At 48.6% G+C, this 12,292-nt stretch overlaps 1 protein-coding gene across 3 annotated transcripts in view; it reads right to left on the reverse strand.

Moving 5' to 3' along the window:
• The window catches only part of SLC43A2 (solute carrier family 43 (amino acid system L transporter), member 2), a 25,906-nt gene extending 13,936 nt beyond the window's left edge, over positions 1 to 11,970 (reverse strand). Inside the window, exons 1-5 of one of the 3 annotated variants that reach the window (XM_009879472.1) lie at positions 11,768 to 11,927; positions 10,350 to 10,370; positions 4,399 to 4,588; positions 3,629 to 3,684; positions 2,817 to 2,893 (exon numbers count right to left, since the gene is read on the reverse strand). In XM_009879472.1, the coding sequence (XP_009877774.1) occupies positions 2,817 to 2,893; positions 3,629 to 3,684; positions 4,399 to 4,588; positions 10,350 to 10,370; positions 11,768 to 11,927 (504 nt within the window). Of the gene's footprint in view, positions 1 to 2,816; positions 2,894 to 3,628; positions 3,685 to 4,398; positions 4,589 to 10,336; positions 10,371 to 11,767 lie in introns of all 3 variants that reach the window. The other 2 variants (XM_009879471.1, XM_009879473.1) reach the window with 2 other exon arrangements.
• Between the last annotated feature and the right edge of the window lie 322 nt (positions 11,971 to 12,292).

Raw genomic sequence — 12,292 nt, forward strand, 5'->3', positions numbered from 1 at the left:
CCTCCCTACTCCGATTAAAGGGTGCTGTCTCTAGCAGAAAAAAAAAAAAAAAGAGAGAGAGCAAAGCAGCTGTAATTCTTTGAAAGGAAAACAGGACAGAAAACAATCTATAAAAGGCCCTTTGTGGTAATTTATCACACATGTTTGTTTCTTTGCATGAAATAGCTTCAGAGCAGAACCAGTGCCAGATTCCTGTGTTGCAGTCAGAGCCACCAACACAGATCTGTTTCCATTTCCAATCTTCACTTATATTGGCTAAGACCAAGTCACGAGGCAGAAATCTCCCCTCTGAATTTCAACAACAGGCACAGTCTGACCTTGTTCCCAGAACTGGAAACAGCTCCGCTCACTTGCTTCCCCCTCCTCCCCAAGCCACAACGCAAGGCACCCAGAAACGACAGCTTGCTTTGGCTCCGCAGCTTGCCATGTGCTTTCATCATACCCTGGGGACTTGTTACTGAAAAAGGCTTCAAAGCCAAGAGGCAAGGCTTCATGGAGCGCTGTCCCAGGCAGTAAAATCCCCAGAGGTCCTGTTTACGCCTCGCACGGGTGCTGAGGATCCCCATTTCCTGCCCTGCCATCAGATCACACCAGCCCCACACACACAGGTGTCCTGGGAGATTTCAACACCCACTAAAGCACCCCAAGCCACAGTACCTTGGGAGCATGCCCACCCCACACGCTGCAGGGAGTCCCTTCAGGGCCACCTTGCTACCAAGTCAAACTATAACCTGCCCGGGGTGGCCGAGGACCAGCTCACCTACCAGCGGGTTTGACCCATTTCCTGGAGCGCTTCGGGTCACTTGCAGCTGGCAGGAGAAGAAGTCACCTTGCTTTGACTTGCGCGTGCACGTGCAGTCAGTGTCTGTGTCAGCCAGAACAGGCTTACTTGGCACCAGAACTTGATTAGTGCTCACCGCCTATGTAATGAATGGCCTTAAAAAGGTCTTCGAGCCTCCCCTTTCAGCACTTTAGCCTCTCACAACGCAGAGCACAATGCACACAAGCCACATTGCCTGGAGACTGCAAGCATGGACCCATCGTCCCTGTGTGGAGGACCCTCAAGAGATCACCATGCCACCAAAGAAGATTGCTCTCAACACGCCAATCGTGAGCACCACAGCTTGCAAGCAGGACCATGCAGGGACAAAAAGTTGCCAATGAGCAAAATACACCTGCTTTAAACAGTCATGACCACAGCTCTGCAGTGATGCAGGTGAAGTGCTCCCCTCCCAGTTTACACTACTTTTAACCCCATTCACATGGCTCAGGTACCGAAATGCCTCTGTGCAGCTCTGCAGGGAGGCACAAGCAGCTACATCTGGGTTTGAGAAGTCAGCCCTGAAGCCACCTCAGCTCTTTACAAAGCACTGTCTGGAGGGCACGGGCTCCACCTGAGGTCTTCCTGTGTGAACTCACAGCATAGCTACTTGCTTCAGACCTCCTCAAGGCTTGGATTTCTTCTTGAAAGATTTGACCTTTTTCCTGCTGTTGTACTTTCTCAGTGCTGTGCAACTGGCTCACTAACGAGGCCACTAATAAGTGTCTTTAGCTCCCTTCTTCTGGTGCTAAAAGCCACAGTACAGCACATCCAGTCTATTTCTGCCCTACCCTTGCTCTCCTTCCTATCATCACCAGTGGCTCTAAAATCTGTGACCCCTTAATAACCACCCAGAGAGACAATAACCAATGCTGGCAGCAGCAGGATGGGAATCCTCTCCCACAGCAGTACTGATGTGCTCCTCTCTTCCTTGCTTTTATTTGAAGCATGGCAGGATGACATTTGCCCCACAGTTCTTTGGGATCATGGCCAAGGCTTCCAGTGAAGAATGCTACACACAAAGGAGAGACAGACATCTGCACAGAGTTTTGAAAGCCTTGAATATATGAAAGCAACAGCAGCAGCAACATCATGGTACACAGAGTGATCTCTAAACCCAGCCTCTGCCAAACTTAAGCCTCAGGAGTCCAGCCAACATCTAAGCCTTGTTCAGCCAGCACCTACACCTTGTTAAGTTAGAGGTAACCTTAAAGTTTGACTTCAACAGCAAGTTTGAGGTAATGCAGTCCAAATCTGTAAGATTTCAACTACAGCTCAAGAAACATCAGCACTTCCTAGATTGTTTTCTACTTGGAGGACAATACTAGTTCTGTCTCCAGACAAAAAGAACCTCAAAATGCAGAGATCCAGCTGACAGTTGTTGACCAGTGCTTGCAATATAACCCATGGTCTAAACAGATCCAAGCAGGCTGCACAGATGGACCTGGGTGCATTCAGCAACATGGCATTTCTAAGGAAACCTGGAAGGGGCTCTCACCCTTCTGAGAACAAAAGCATCTGTGCTCAAGAACAGCCATTTTCTGGGGCAAGATGCAAACTGTACTTGTAGAAAGCTGGTCATACCCAGCTGCAAGGGTTTGTGCCCTGCTGATTCTTCCTGCACTATGTCAATGCTAAATCCAGTGCAAACACAAGACCAGTCTGTGCCAGCTAGCTGAGCACTGCATGTACAGGCAAATACCAATCTGAGTCCTAGACAAAAACACTTTTTTCCTCCCCTCACCTTCATCTGACATGCAAGGGGCACGGGAAAAAAAAAAAAAAAAAAACAGTTAAAGGGGAAAAAAAAAAAAAGGCCTTAGAATAATCACCTAGAACTCAGCCTTTCAGGAAAGAAGTGACTGACTCTTTGTATAAAACAAAACCACGTGCTATTCAAGCCACAGGCAAAAGATCCACTTTGTTCTCTCCTGTTAGCCCAGCTCACAGCCACAGTAAGGAATAAAATAGAGTCAGGTAATAACTGATCACTTACTGTAAGCGATGTGAAGGTCATGCACATCCCACCAAAGCCATTCAGAGCCAGCGCGATGAATATCAACACAGATAAAGCTGAAACAATAAAATAAATTTTAAAATGCCCTTAGCTTTAACTGGGGTGGGGAGGGAAAGGAGACAGAGGCCCGAGGGCTTTGGTCCTGACAGGTAAAAACCTCAGTGAACCAACAATTTCAGGACGTGCCAGCACCCACCTCCCCAGCCACACAGAGGGCAAGGGCCAGGGCTCACCTTCAGGACAGAGTTCAGGATACAATCATTACTCTCCAGGATAGAAGGGTTTCTTTCCTATAATGAACAGACTTGCTGATGCAGCTTGTCTGAATGGGTCTTAAAAGGAAGATTCACTTGGAATAACTGGATTCAAGGCATCATCTCACCACCCAGTGATGAGAAGCAAGCTCCATTTATCCCTGGTGAGAAAGCCAACTACACATTGTGTGCTACTACCTATTTCCCAACCCTGAAAAGGACAGGAACTTGTTTGGAATTGCTTCGTTACAGGACTTGACTCTGCCTGAACACAAAGCTGAAAGACCTGGCTATCTCAGACGTTTGGCTCTTGCCACATTCTCTACTTCGGGCTGTGAAACTCCAGCCCTCCCCAGAGCCACCTCGCTCCCACAGGCCAGCAAATGCTTGGCTTGTGTCCTCAGCAAGACCCCAGTACAGCACTGGTGGTGCGACAGTCAGAGCACACAGTGCCATGCACGCTTGTCTGCTTCCCCAAAAAACCTCCAGGCCACAGCCCCAAAGCCCTCCCAGCTCAGCAGAGAAATGCCTACTCACAGTCTGGGTTACTGGCACCATATGCGATCAGCACACAGGACACAGCAAAGCAGGCACTGAAAGGGAACCAAAACCATGAGTTTCTTACAGATAGCCTTATACAACAAATGAGACCTGCTTCTACCTCCTGAGCACCTCACAGCCTTTACTTGCTCCTCTCTGTTAGAGTCTGACTCAAGAGACTTGCCCTGTTTTCTCCACTATGACTACAGGCCACTTTGGCTTCCATGCATTGAAGTTCAGCAGCGCTGGGTTCCACTGTGCCCAGCGAGTCACTAATCCCTACATACCATGATGGAGGCAGCTAACAAGGTTACTGTTTGAGGCAGAAACACCACACAGCAGAGAAGAGCACTAGACAAAGCATGTTTATCCCCGAGTTAACTCCTCAGCTTGCAAACAATGATGTAACATCTTGGTTTTGTGCCTCTCAGGACATAGCTCCCAGCTCAAGGAAAAAGTTCCCCTCCGTGACTCACAAATGACTCCACTGTTCCTCCAGGCTCTGTGTGGCCCGGGAGCACAGCACAACATTGAAGAGCTGAAGTGTGGACATGGAGTCCCAAGCCCTGCCCTTATGGAGCAATTCACTGTGCTGGCCAAAACCATCCCAGAGCCGCTCCAGTGTGCTGTGCATGGCCAGCAGCTTCCAGGTTCATCCCTCAAACAGCTCCCAAGGCTGTAGGGAGCCCACAACAGGCACAGCACCCCATCAGCACCCAACTGCCCCAGACAACACGTGAATTCACCCCTCAGCCCACGACACCAACCTGCCAAGTAGTCGCAGCTTGCGAGGGCCATACTTATCCATGACAATTCCCAGGGGCAGCGTGATTGCACTGAGCAGGAAGGACCCAATGGTGAAGGCCAAGTTCAGCATTTCATCCTGGGCGTTGCAGGAAGGCCACCTGTGCTCTGAAGCTGTGCTGTTCTCGTATTCAGGGCTGCTGGTGGCATTTTCTACATCAAAAAAACAGAGGATCATCATTGCGGTGTGCTAGGACAAGGCTTGCAGCATTGCAGGCAGAAGGGAAGAGAAAAGCCCTGCACACAGGGTCCCCCAACACACTGGGAATACACCCTCCACAGTCCATTTGTTACTCCAATCAGTGAAAAGCAGAGAAGAAAAAAAGAAGGACAAGGGAAAGCTGACAAGCTCAGCTGGGAGCAGGAAAAGGATGGGCAGGCGCCCAGAGACAAGTATCCCGAGGACCTGCAAGGTAACAACCTAAGGACATAGGTTCATTAATTTAGGGAAATAATCATACAGCAAAGCCTTGGCAATTACAGGGGACTAAACCCAGCAGAATCTGAAGGGACTAACACAAAAATAAAGTCCTTCTAATCTACAACTGGCACATTCCCACAGCTCTTTTCCCTACTAACTAAACTGGGAGTGATAACTGCAGCAAAATCGGTTATTCTGGGTCCAGACACCGGGCTGACAAGGCCTGGCACAAAGCAACAGCCTGCTCCAACAAAAAATCCTGACTGCAGGCATCAGGATGAGGAATGGCTTTGCAGTAGCCACCCTGCCTCCTGACTGCCCTGACTTTGAAAAATCCTTCCCAGATTTAACTACCTCATTCCCAGGAAAGCTGGCAGCTCACTTGCCTTCTCTATTTGTTAAAGGATTGATGCATCTTTGACTTCTACCCCATAATTAGCATTTTCTACTTCTTCCAAGTGAGTTTAGGCCATAGAGATCAAATCTATCTCCAGCTTTCTGTTCTTGCCCTTACATGAGGAACTCTGCATGAAAACTCCCACGCTGAACAGAGCCCATGTTGTGTAAGAGACAGAAACAGGACAGTTTGGAGGGGGGAAAAAAGTTCCTTTTTCTTTGCAGGAGCAGTTTTACTGCCTCATGTCAGCTCTGCTCCTGTTACAAGCCTACCCCGAGGTAGCTTACAACTCAAGCGAGCACGTGGGCCTTTAGACTTTCATTAACCCAGAGCTCTAGTGCACTCCACTTCTCCCAACGCTTATCTGACTTAGAAGTAACCTTTGCTGGTATGACAAAGCACTTGCTTGCTTACTGCTGCTCCAAGCCAGTGACATAAAATGCTGTCCTCCATATTTAATAATACTGAACTTTGTCAAATCAATTAAAGAAGGAATAGAGAGAGTAGTCACCTGCATAACTGCCTGCATAAAGCGTGACTAGAGATTCCCAGCAAGCCCTGATTTAGTTAGTTACCAGGAATCCCTCATGTACAAGTGACTTTACATTCACTGCTTGGTGCAACTTGTGAAGGAGATCCCCTTGATGTCTCTTGCTCTCGCTGCCTCTCTGGAAATCACACAGCCCCATCTTGCAACTCTCTCCCCTCCACCCAAACCTCAGCACCATTACAGTTACTGGTTTCACCCCGGTTCTCCCAGCTGGCCAAAACAACTCTCCCAGCTTTGTGTTCACTGCAAACAAATCACACCTCACCTTCCAGACATCAGGTATTAGCAGGAATTCAGATGCTGGTATCTGAGGCTTTCAAGCTGCCTGTAAACCTTCCTCTGTCCCCTCCCAGCACTCCAGGGAGGGCACACAGCATTTCTCTCCATTTACATCGCTCTCAACAACACCTTTACTAAGATGGTCTCAAACTGCCTGCAGCAGGTTATGACCGTTTGTTCCTTCTCTTTGCCATGTGCTCCTGATTTGATAGCTTCATCTGTCCTTTCTTTTGCCCTGCTAGTCATAGATAGCCAGGGTAAGTGACAGAGATATCCGCAAAAGGCCACATGTCCCATGAGCAGCCCTTTTGCAAGGAGGATAGCACTTCAGTCTGAGGCTCCCAAGTCACATCCTTCAAAATCAGTCCTGGACAGACTCGGGAGCTTCTCTGCAATTTTCACACTGCATCTTAATCTTTTCTTAACTCATTTTTCCCCTCACAATCGCCTCATGGCGTAGCCCAGGATCTTAAAACACTGCCTTCTGACAGCATCTGCATGAGGCACAGGCACACAGCTTCATGCACAAAGATAAATTCATAGGAAACAGATGTGGGTGAGAGGTTAAACTTGGGAAAACAAGGGGGGGAAAAAAGAGGGACAAAGTAGTAGAGATTTCCCTGTGTCAGCACTCTACAGAGATAGCTCAGCTGTGGAGTGGAAGAAGGGTGGAGAGACATGGACAGTGCAGTGACCTTATAACTTCTGGCTGCACGTGTTAAGTGCCTGTCAGCTCCCTCAAAAGAGGTCTCAAAACAAAAATATTCAGCATTTAAAGCCAGAGTGGCTGAATTACTGCTAAAGTATTGACATGTACAGCTGCAACATGACCCCAAGGAGCTACTACAGCACACGCCTGCTAGCAGATCTTCTGATGATATGCACGATGAGCAGTAACACCAGGAGGCAAGGAGGACAAAGCTCAGAAACAGCAAGGAAACTTGTCCCTCCTCAGAAAGCTTGTTGCAGCCAGGAAGAGTGGGAACAAGGCACCAAACTTCAGTCCCGGCTTGTACCAACCACCTTGTTTACAGCTGCTCATTGCCAACTACAAGGAGGGGCCAGGCAACAGTGCTATGTGGAAATACAAATTGTTTGTGAAAATAGAAGCAGCCTCTGAGCAACAAGAGAAGAGCCACTGAGGCGTAATGGAAATGATTCAAGCAGCCCTTGGCACCCTGACATCCTTCGATCCTTTGAGCCACCTCCAGAAATAGAACATTTTGGAGGGGCTGCAGGTGTGTGCAGCATGAATACGGTCCAGCCAAGAGCCATCTCACTGGGGAGCACGGATTCATGTGCCAGCAGGTCACCAGCATGTGACATGCAGCTAGGAGGAGATTAATGGGCAGAGAACCTGCCTAACTACTCACCTACCTAATGCACCTGGTTACAGCAAACAGCAGTTTCCCTCAATCACAGCTCAGATCCCGTCAGTACACACCACTCCGCCGGGAAAAGTCTCCTACGTGCCTGGCCCCATCTCCAACAGTGCTTTGGGGAAGGGCTGTCTCTGTGCTGACAGTGGTGCCCTCCTCAAATTCTTCTGCCAAGTCCAGCAGCATGCAAGCACGCCAGGTCTGACACGCAGGAGTGCCACCCGGGTAAGCCAGCAGCACAGGCTGGGTCCACGTACGCTCACCACTGCCTCACGGTTGAGCTGGAAGAAGCTGCAAGTCTTTAGCAGCAATTACAAGAACATACTGCCTATTTTTACAGCTCTCCCCCTACAAGCAGCAGGATTTCTAGTGCCCAATTAGTAGTTCAAGTTACTATTTAAAGAATGACAGCTTAGGTGAGAGGAAGGCTGCCTCGGCAATCATTTATGTCAAGCTCATCGCTGGGATTTGTTCGGGCTCTTACTAGAACATTTAAAGCCATCCTTTCTCCTAAATTAAGTGCTGTAGGTTTCATGAGAGGGTCAATCATTAACTACTCTTTGCTGACCTCTTCAAATCCCAGGCACACACCACATTACCAAAGGAACGAGTCTGGCTTTTTCAAAAGCGACTGCCTTCTCAGACAACAGAGAGGAAATTTCCTTTCATCTTGTTTCATGGATCAGACTGAGCCAAGCTGGGAAGACACCCCCAGCTGCCCTGGCAATAGCAGTTGTACACAGCCTGCATACTCTCCCTTTCGTCCCCATCCTCCTCTTTTTTTTTTTTTAAATAAAAAAGGCAGCAGTGGAAAGAAATCAGGGCCAAAGAGTATGTGAGCATTGGTTTAAAAAAAAAAATTGACAGTGAAAGACATGTGCAAACAACTGATCTGCAGTCTGCCCACATAAGAACATGTTTTCTCTTTTCAGGATGGTGTCATACTTCTGGGAACTGGGAGGAGATGTTCTTGGTTTATACCACTGCAAACGCAATTTATTCGGGTTTCCCTCTCTGCCTGTCCCATCCACCTGCACCTCCAGGAGCCCTGCTCTGGGCACCCAGCTGAAAGCCTCACATAACTGCAGCACAGTCTCCAGTTAAACTCTTCTCTCCCCAGCTGTGGTTTCATTTTCCATCAATTCTCACCCAGGGCCAGCACCTTCCCATGCAGCCCTCTGATACCAGCAACAGCTGCTAACCAGCACAGCGTGTTTCCTGTAAAAATTCAACGTTTACTCTTTTCCTGTCTACAGGTCACGTGTGCAGCCTTTGCACGAGCCATCCTCACATCTTACCCGTTTGGAAGAAACCTTCAAACTAAAAGTTCCCCGCCCAAGACCCCAAATAAATAAGAACAAAGAGCTGTAAAGCAGTACCTTCCTCCTACACCCCTGCCATAAGTGAATTAGCTTATCGCCCCTTTGTTTTTCTGCAGTTCTGCCTTTCTATGTCCAACCAGCTTCTTATCTCTGCTCTTCTTATCAAGTTTTAAGATTTTTTTTTTAAACATGTCTCAGACCCTTGAGCTTCCCAATCCCAGTGACATCGTAGTAATGCAAGACTCTGAACAGCTCAAGTTCCCCAACAGCTGATAAGGTCCAAATCCTGGTAAGACTGCCGAATCAGCACTGAATAAAAGATGCTGCTTCAGTTGGTTAAAGGCCAAGTGGTAGTGTAGTAAAATTAAAATGAGAACAAAGTGCCACTACGAGACTCCTTGTCAGCAAATTTCAAACATACCTCTCAGGATGTGGCCAAACCAACCAAGAATCCAGCAGACCTCAAATGTTTGCATAGTGGCCAACTAAAATCCAATACCAGGAGCCAAGGACAGGCAAGGAAAGTGGGGGATTCAACAGGAAGACATGAAGCCCTTCATGAATTGCAGTCACTGTCCTTGGCAGCTGCTGCTGCTGCCTTCAGAAAAGAACCTGCAGAAGGGACAAGGTCTAGTTCTCTCTTTCATTGGAAGGCATCACAAAGAGCAAGAGCTTTTGCTGACAAATGAAAAGCCCTGCCAAGAACCTTTGGCTCATTAGGAAAAGGTTTGTTTTTTGTGGTGTGGATTTTTTTTGCAACACTTACATGCACACAGCAGCATTAGGAACAAGTGCCCAAAGGCTACTAGTTGTAATTTGTTTGCACCCAGCTTCAAGCCAAGCACCCACATAGGCTGCAAGATTCAATAGGTTACGCTGAGAAAGGCACTGGGCCATCCTAATCCCAGCAAAGGTCAAGTTCAGCTTGGTGTTGGTCATTCAGTGACCACTGCAGGGCAGCTGTGAGGGAGTTTGGTCTCCCCATGCTTAGAGCTGGACTCTTCCCCACAAAACCACTGAGATTATTACAATGAAGACAAAAACAAAAAGGCAAACCAGTAAGCACAGATGAACCAGAAAACCAGCCTAACTGGTCCTCCACGCTCATCACAAGCCATCACAGTTCAGCAGTGACGACCAGATATTTGAGGACAATGAGAACATTCCACTACAAAAATTTCTTTTCAGGGATTAAATTCTCTTGCCTCAAGGCACAGGCTGGTCACTGGGAGGAAGAGATTGCCCCCAGGGCAGCAATTTCGCCACCTTCCAAATATTTGCATCTTCCCTGTGGTCTGTGGCATGGGCACTCCCATGGGGAGAACCAGACAAACCACAGATTGACAAACATGGGTGAGAAGACAAGGTGAATCTCCCCGATTTGAGGCAAAGGCAGATGAATTGAAAACAATCAAAGCAAAGAGTAGGAGGTGGGCCCCAAGTGAAACTAAGCTTGTCAGCAGGTCACATCTCAGGAAGCAGATAGGAACATGGCTCCTTTCAGAGACAGTCAGCAGTTGCTTATCAACTCTCGTGGTTTTTATCTCAGTGGCAGAAAGCCTCCGCCTGATCCATTTAATGAGTTCTCTTACACAGGCCCGTGACAAAGTCACAATGGCTTGGCGAGAACAGAACAGCCTTGAGCAGAAGCCCTAAACAGCCTCCCTCACGCAGTCTGGAGTGCTCCTGGAGACCCAAGTGACCCGGACACACTTGGAAGCATCACCCCACAAAGCGGCGCACAGGATGGATGTTAAGGAGCCAGGCTACAGCTGGCAGAAGACGCAAACACAAGCATGTTTGCCATGTGTACCAACCCAGGGTCTAGAATACTGAGACAGCCTCCCACAAGCACACAAAGCAGAAGAGAAGATCATTACAAGCCACTAACGAATGAGGAAATAAAACAAAACAACTAAGTATCATAACTATTTACAGTCATTTTTTGCTCGGACTTTGCTTCCCAACATTTCGGATTTCCCCTCCTGCTATTCTCAGCCATTACCCACAGAGGGTGCATGCACTTATTTTCAACTCCTCTTCCATTACTGCTTCACCCTCCAACCCCACGTTCACCAGCCCTGAATGGGCTGATCCACCTTCTCCTCTCATCCACCATCACACACCTCTGGACTGAGCCCACACATGTAGCTCCTCCCTTTCTTCACTGCTATTCCTTTCTCTGAGTGAATGCAAACCTCCTGCCACTAAAGTGGCTTTTCAAATCCATGCCACACCTTCGCCCTCAGGCTCTTTTTTAACCCCGCTGTCCACCCTACCACACCATGGGATTCCCCACACCAGGGATTTATGTCCACCTACATGTTGTTTTTCCCAGGCTTAACCTTCCTACACCACAGGTTGCTTCCTTCCCTGCAAGGCTGTCTCTGCAACATGAACAACCGCTTCCTCTGGCTGGGCCAGAAGGTGGATCTCAAGCTCTTGTAGAGACACAGCCTGGTCTGAGCACATCCTGGGTGTCTGAAGAGGAAGGGGGAAAAAACATCAGCAACGTTTACTTCTGCAACTTCTCAACAGCAGCACTGAACGCCCCAACCTGATCGTCGCCCACACTCTTTTCTTACCTGCCACTAAGGGAAGGGTGCCTATAGTCTTCCCCTACAAATTCAGGACACTTACCACAAACCACCATCTTCCAGAGCCCATCAGGCCTTCCTTTACAGAGATCAGCCAAGCCATCATGCAGAGGAAGAACTCATGGCCAAGTAGAAAAGCCTGTCCAGAAAAACCCTACCTGATCTTTAAGGCTTTTTTTCACCAATCATTCTGCAAAGCAATGGCAACTACAGGCATATCACACCATCACAACACTTTGGAAAGGAGCGCGCATCCCTTCCTCCTACCCCAGGGCTGACCTGGAGCTCAGCTCTACTCTAGCCTCTTCCACAACACACTAAGACAGGGAACCACACCAGCAAGTCTCAGCAGCAACTTATTCACTCAAGTCTCCAGAGCATCCTTACCTGACTCAGAGCACAGGTAGGAATAAAACCCTTCTGCTTTCAGCATGATGAGGAGGGACCCCCAGCCCAGCAGGACAGCAGAGAAGAGTAGGTTCTCAACGATGGCTGTAGATGCCATCCACCAGCGGCGGCGATGGGCAGTAGCAAGTGTGGGTGCCATGGCTGTGCGGCAAGATGGCCTTAGCTAGAATCTCAACCTGCAGGAACCAGAACAACATCCAGTGAGTCCACAGACATAGCACATGCTCAAAGAGTGCAAAAAAGCATTGTTTAAGAGATCTCTCTACTGCAACACAAGAAACCCATCTACTGAATGTGAGGCACTTGGGAGCAAAACTTGTTTTTGCAGGTATCCGACTGCCCAGTTACCAGGAGGGATGGGGGAGCAGAGGTGCCCTCAGAGCAGCCCCTCCAGTGCACACACCATGTGACAGGGGAGCGTTCAAGGGCTCCGTTCTGCTTCCTGAGCGACAGGTATGAAAATGCACAGACATCAACTGCCTGGAGCCCACTCCCCCATCACCT

This window comes from Apaloderma vittatum, unplaced genomic scaffold (assembly GCF_000703405.1).
Source record: "Apaloderma vittatum isolate BGI_N311 unplaced genomic scaffold, ASM70340v1 scaffold22892, whole genome shotgun sequence".
Taxonomy (NCBI): Eukaryota; Metazoa; Chordata; class Aves; order Trogoniformes; family Trogonidae; genus Apaloderma; species Apaloderma vittatum.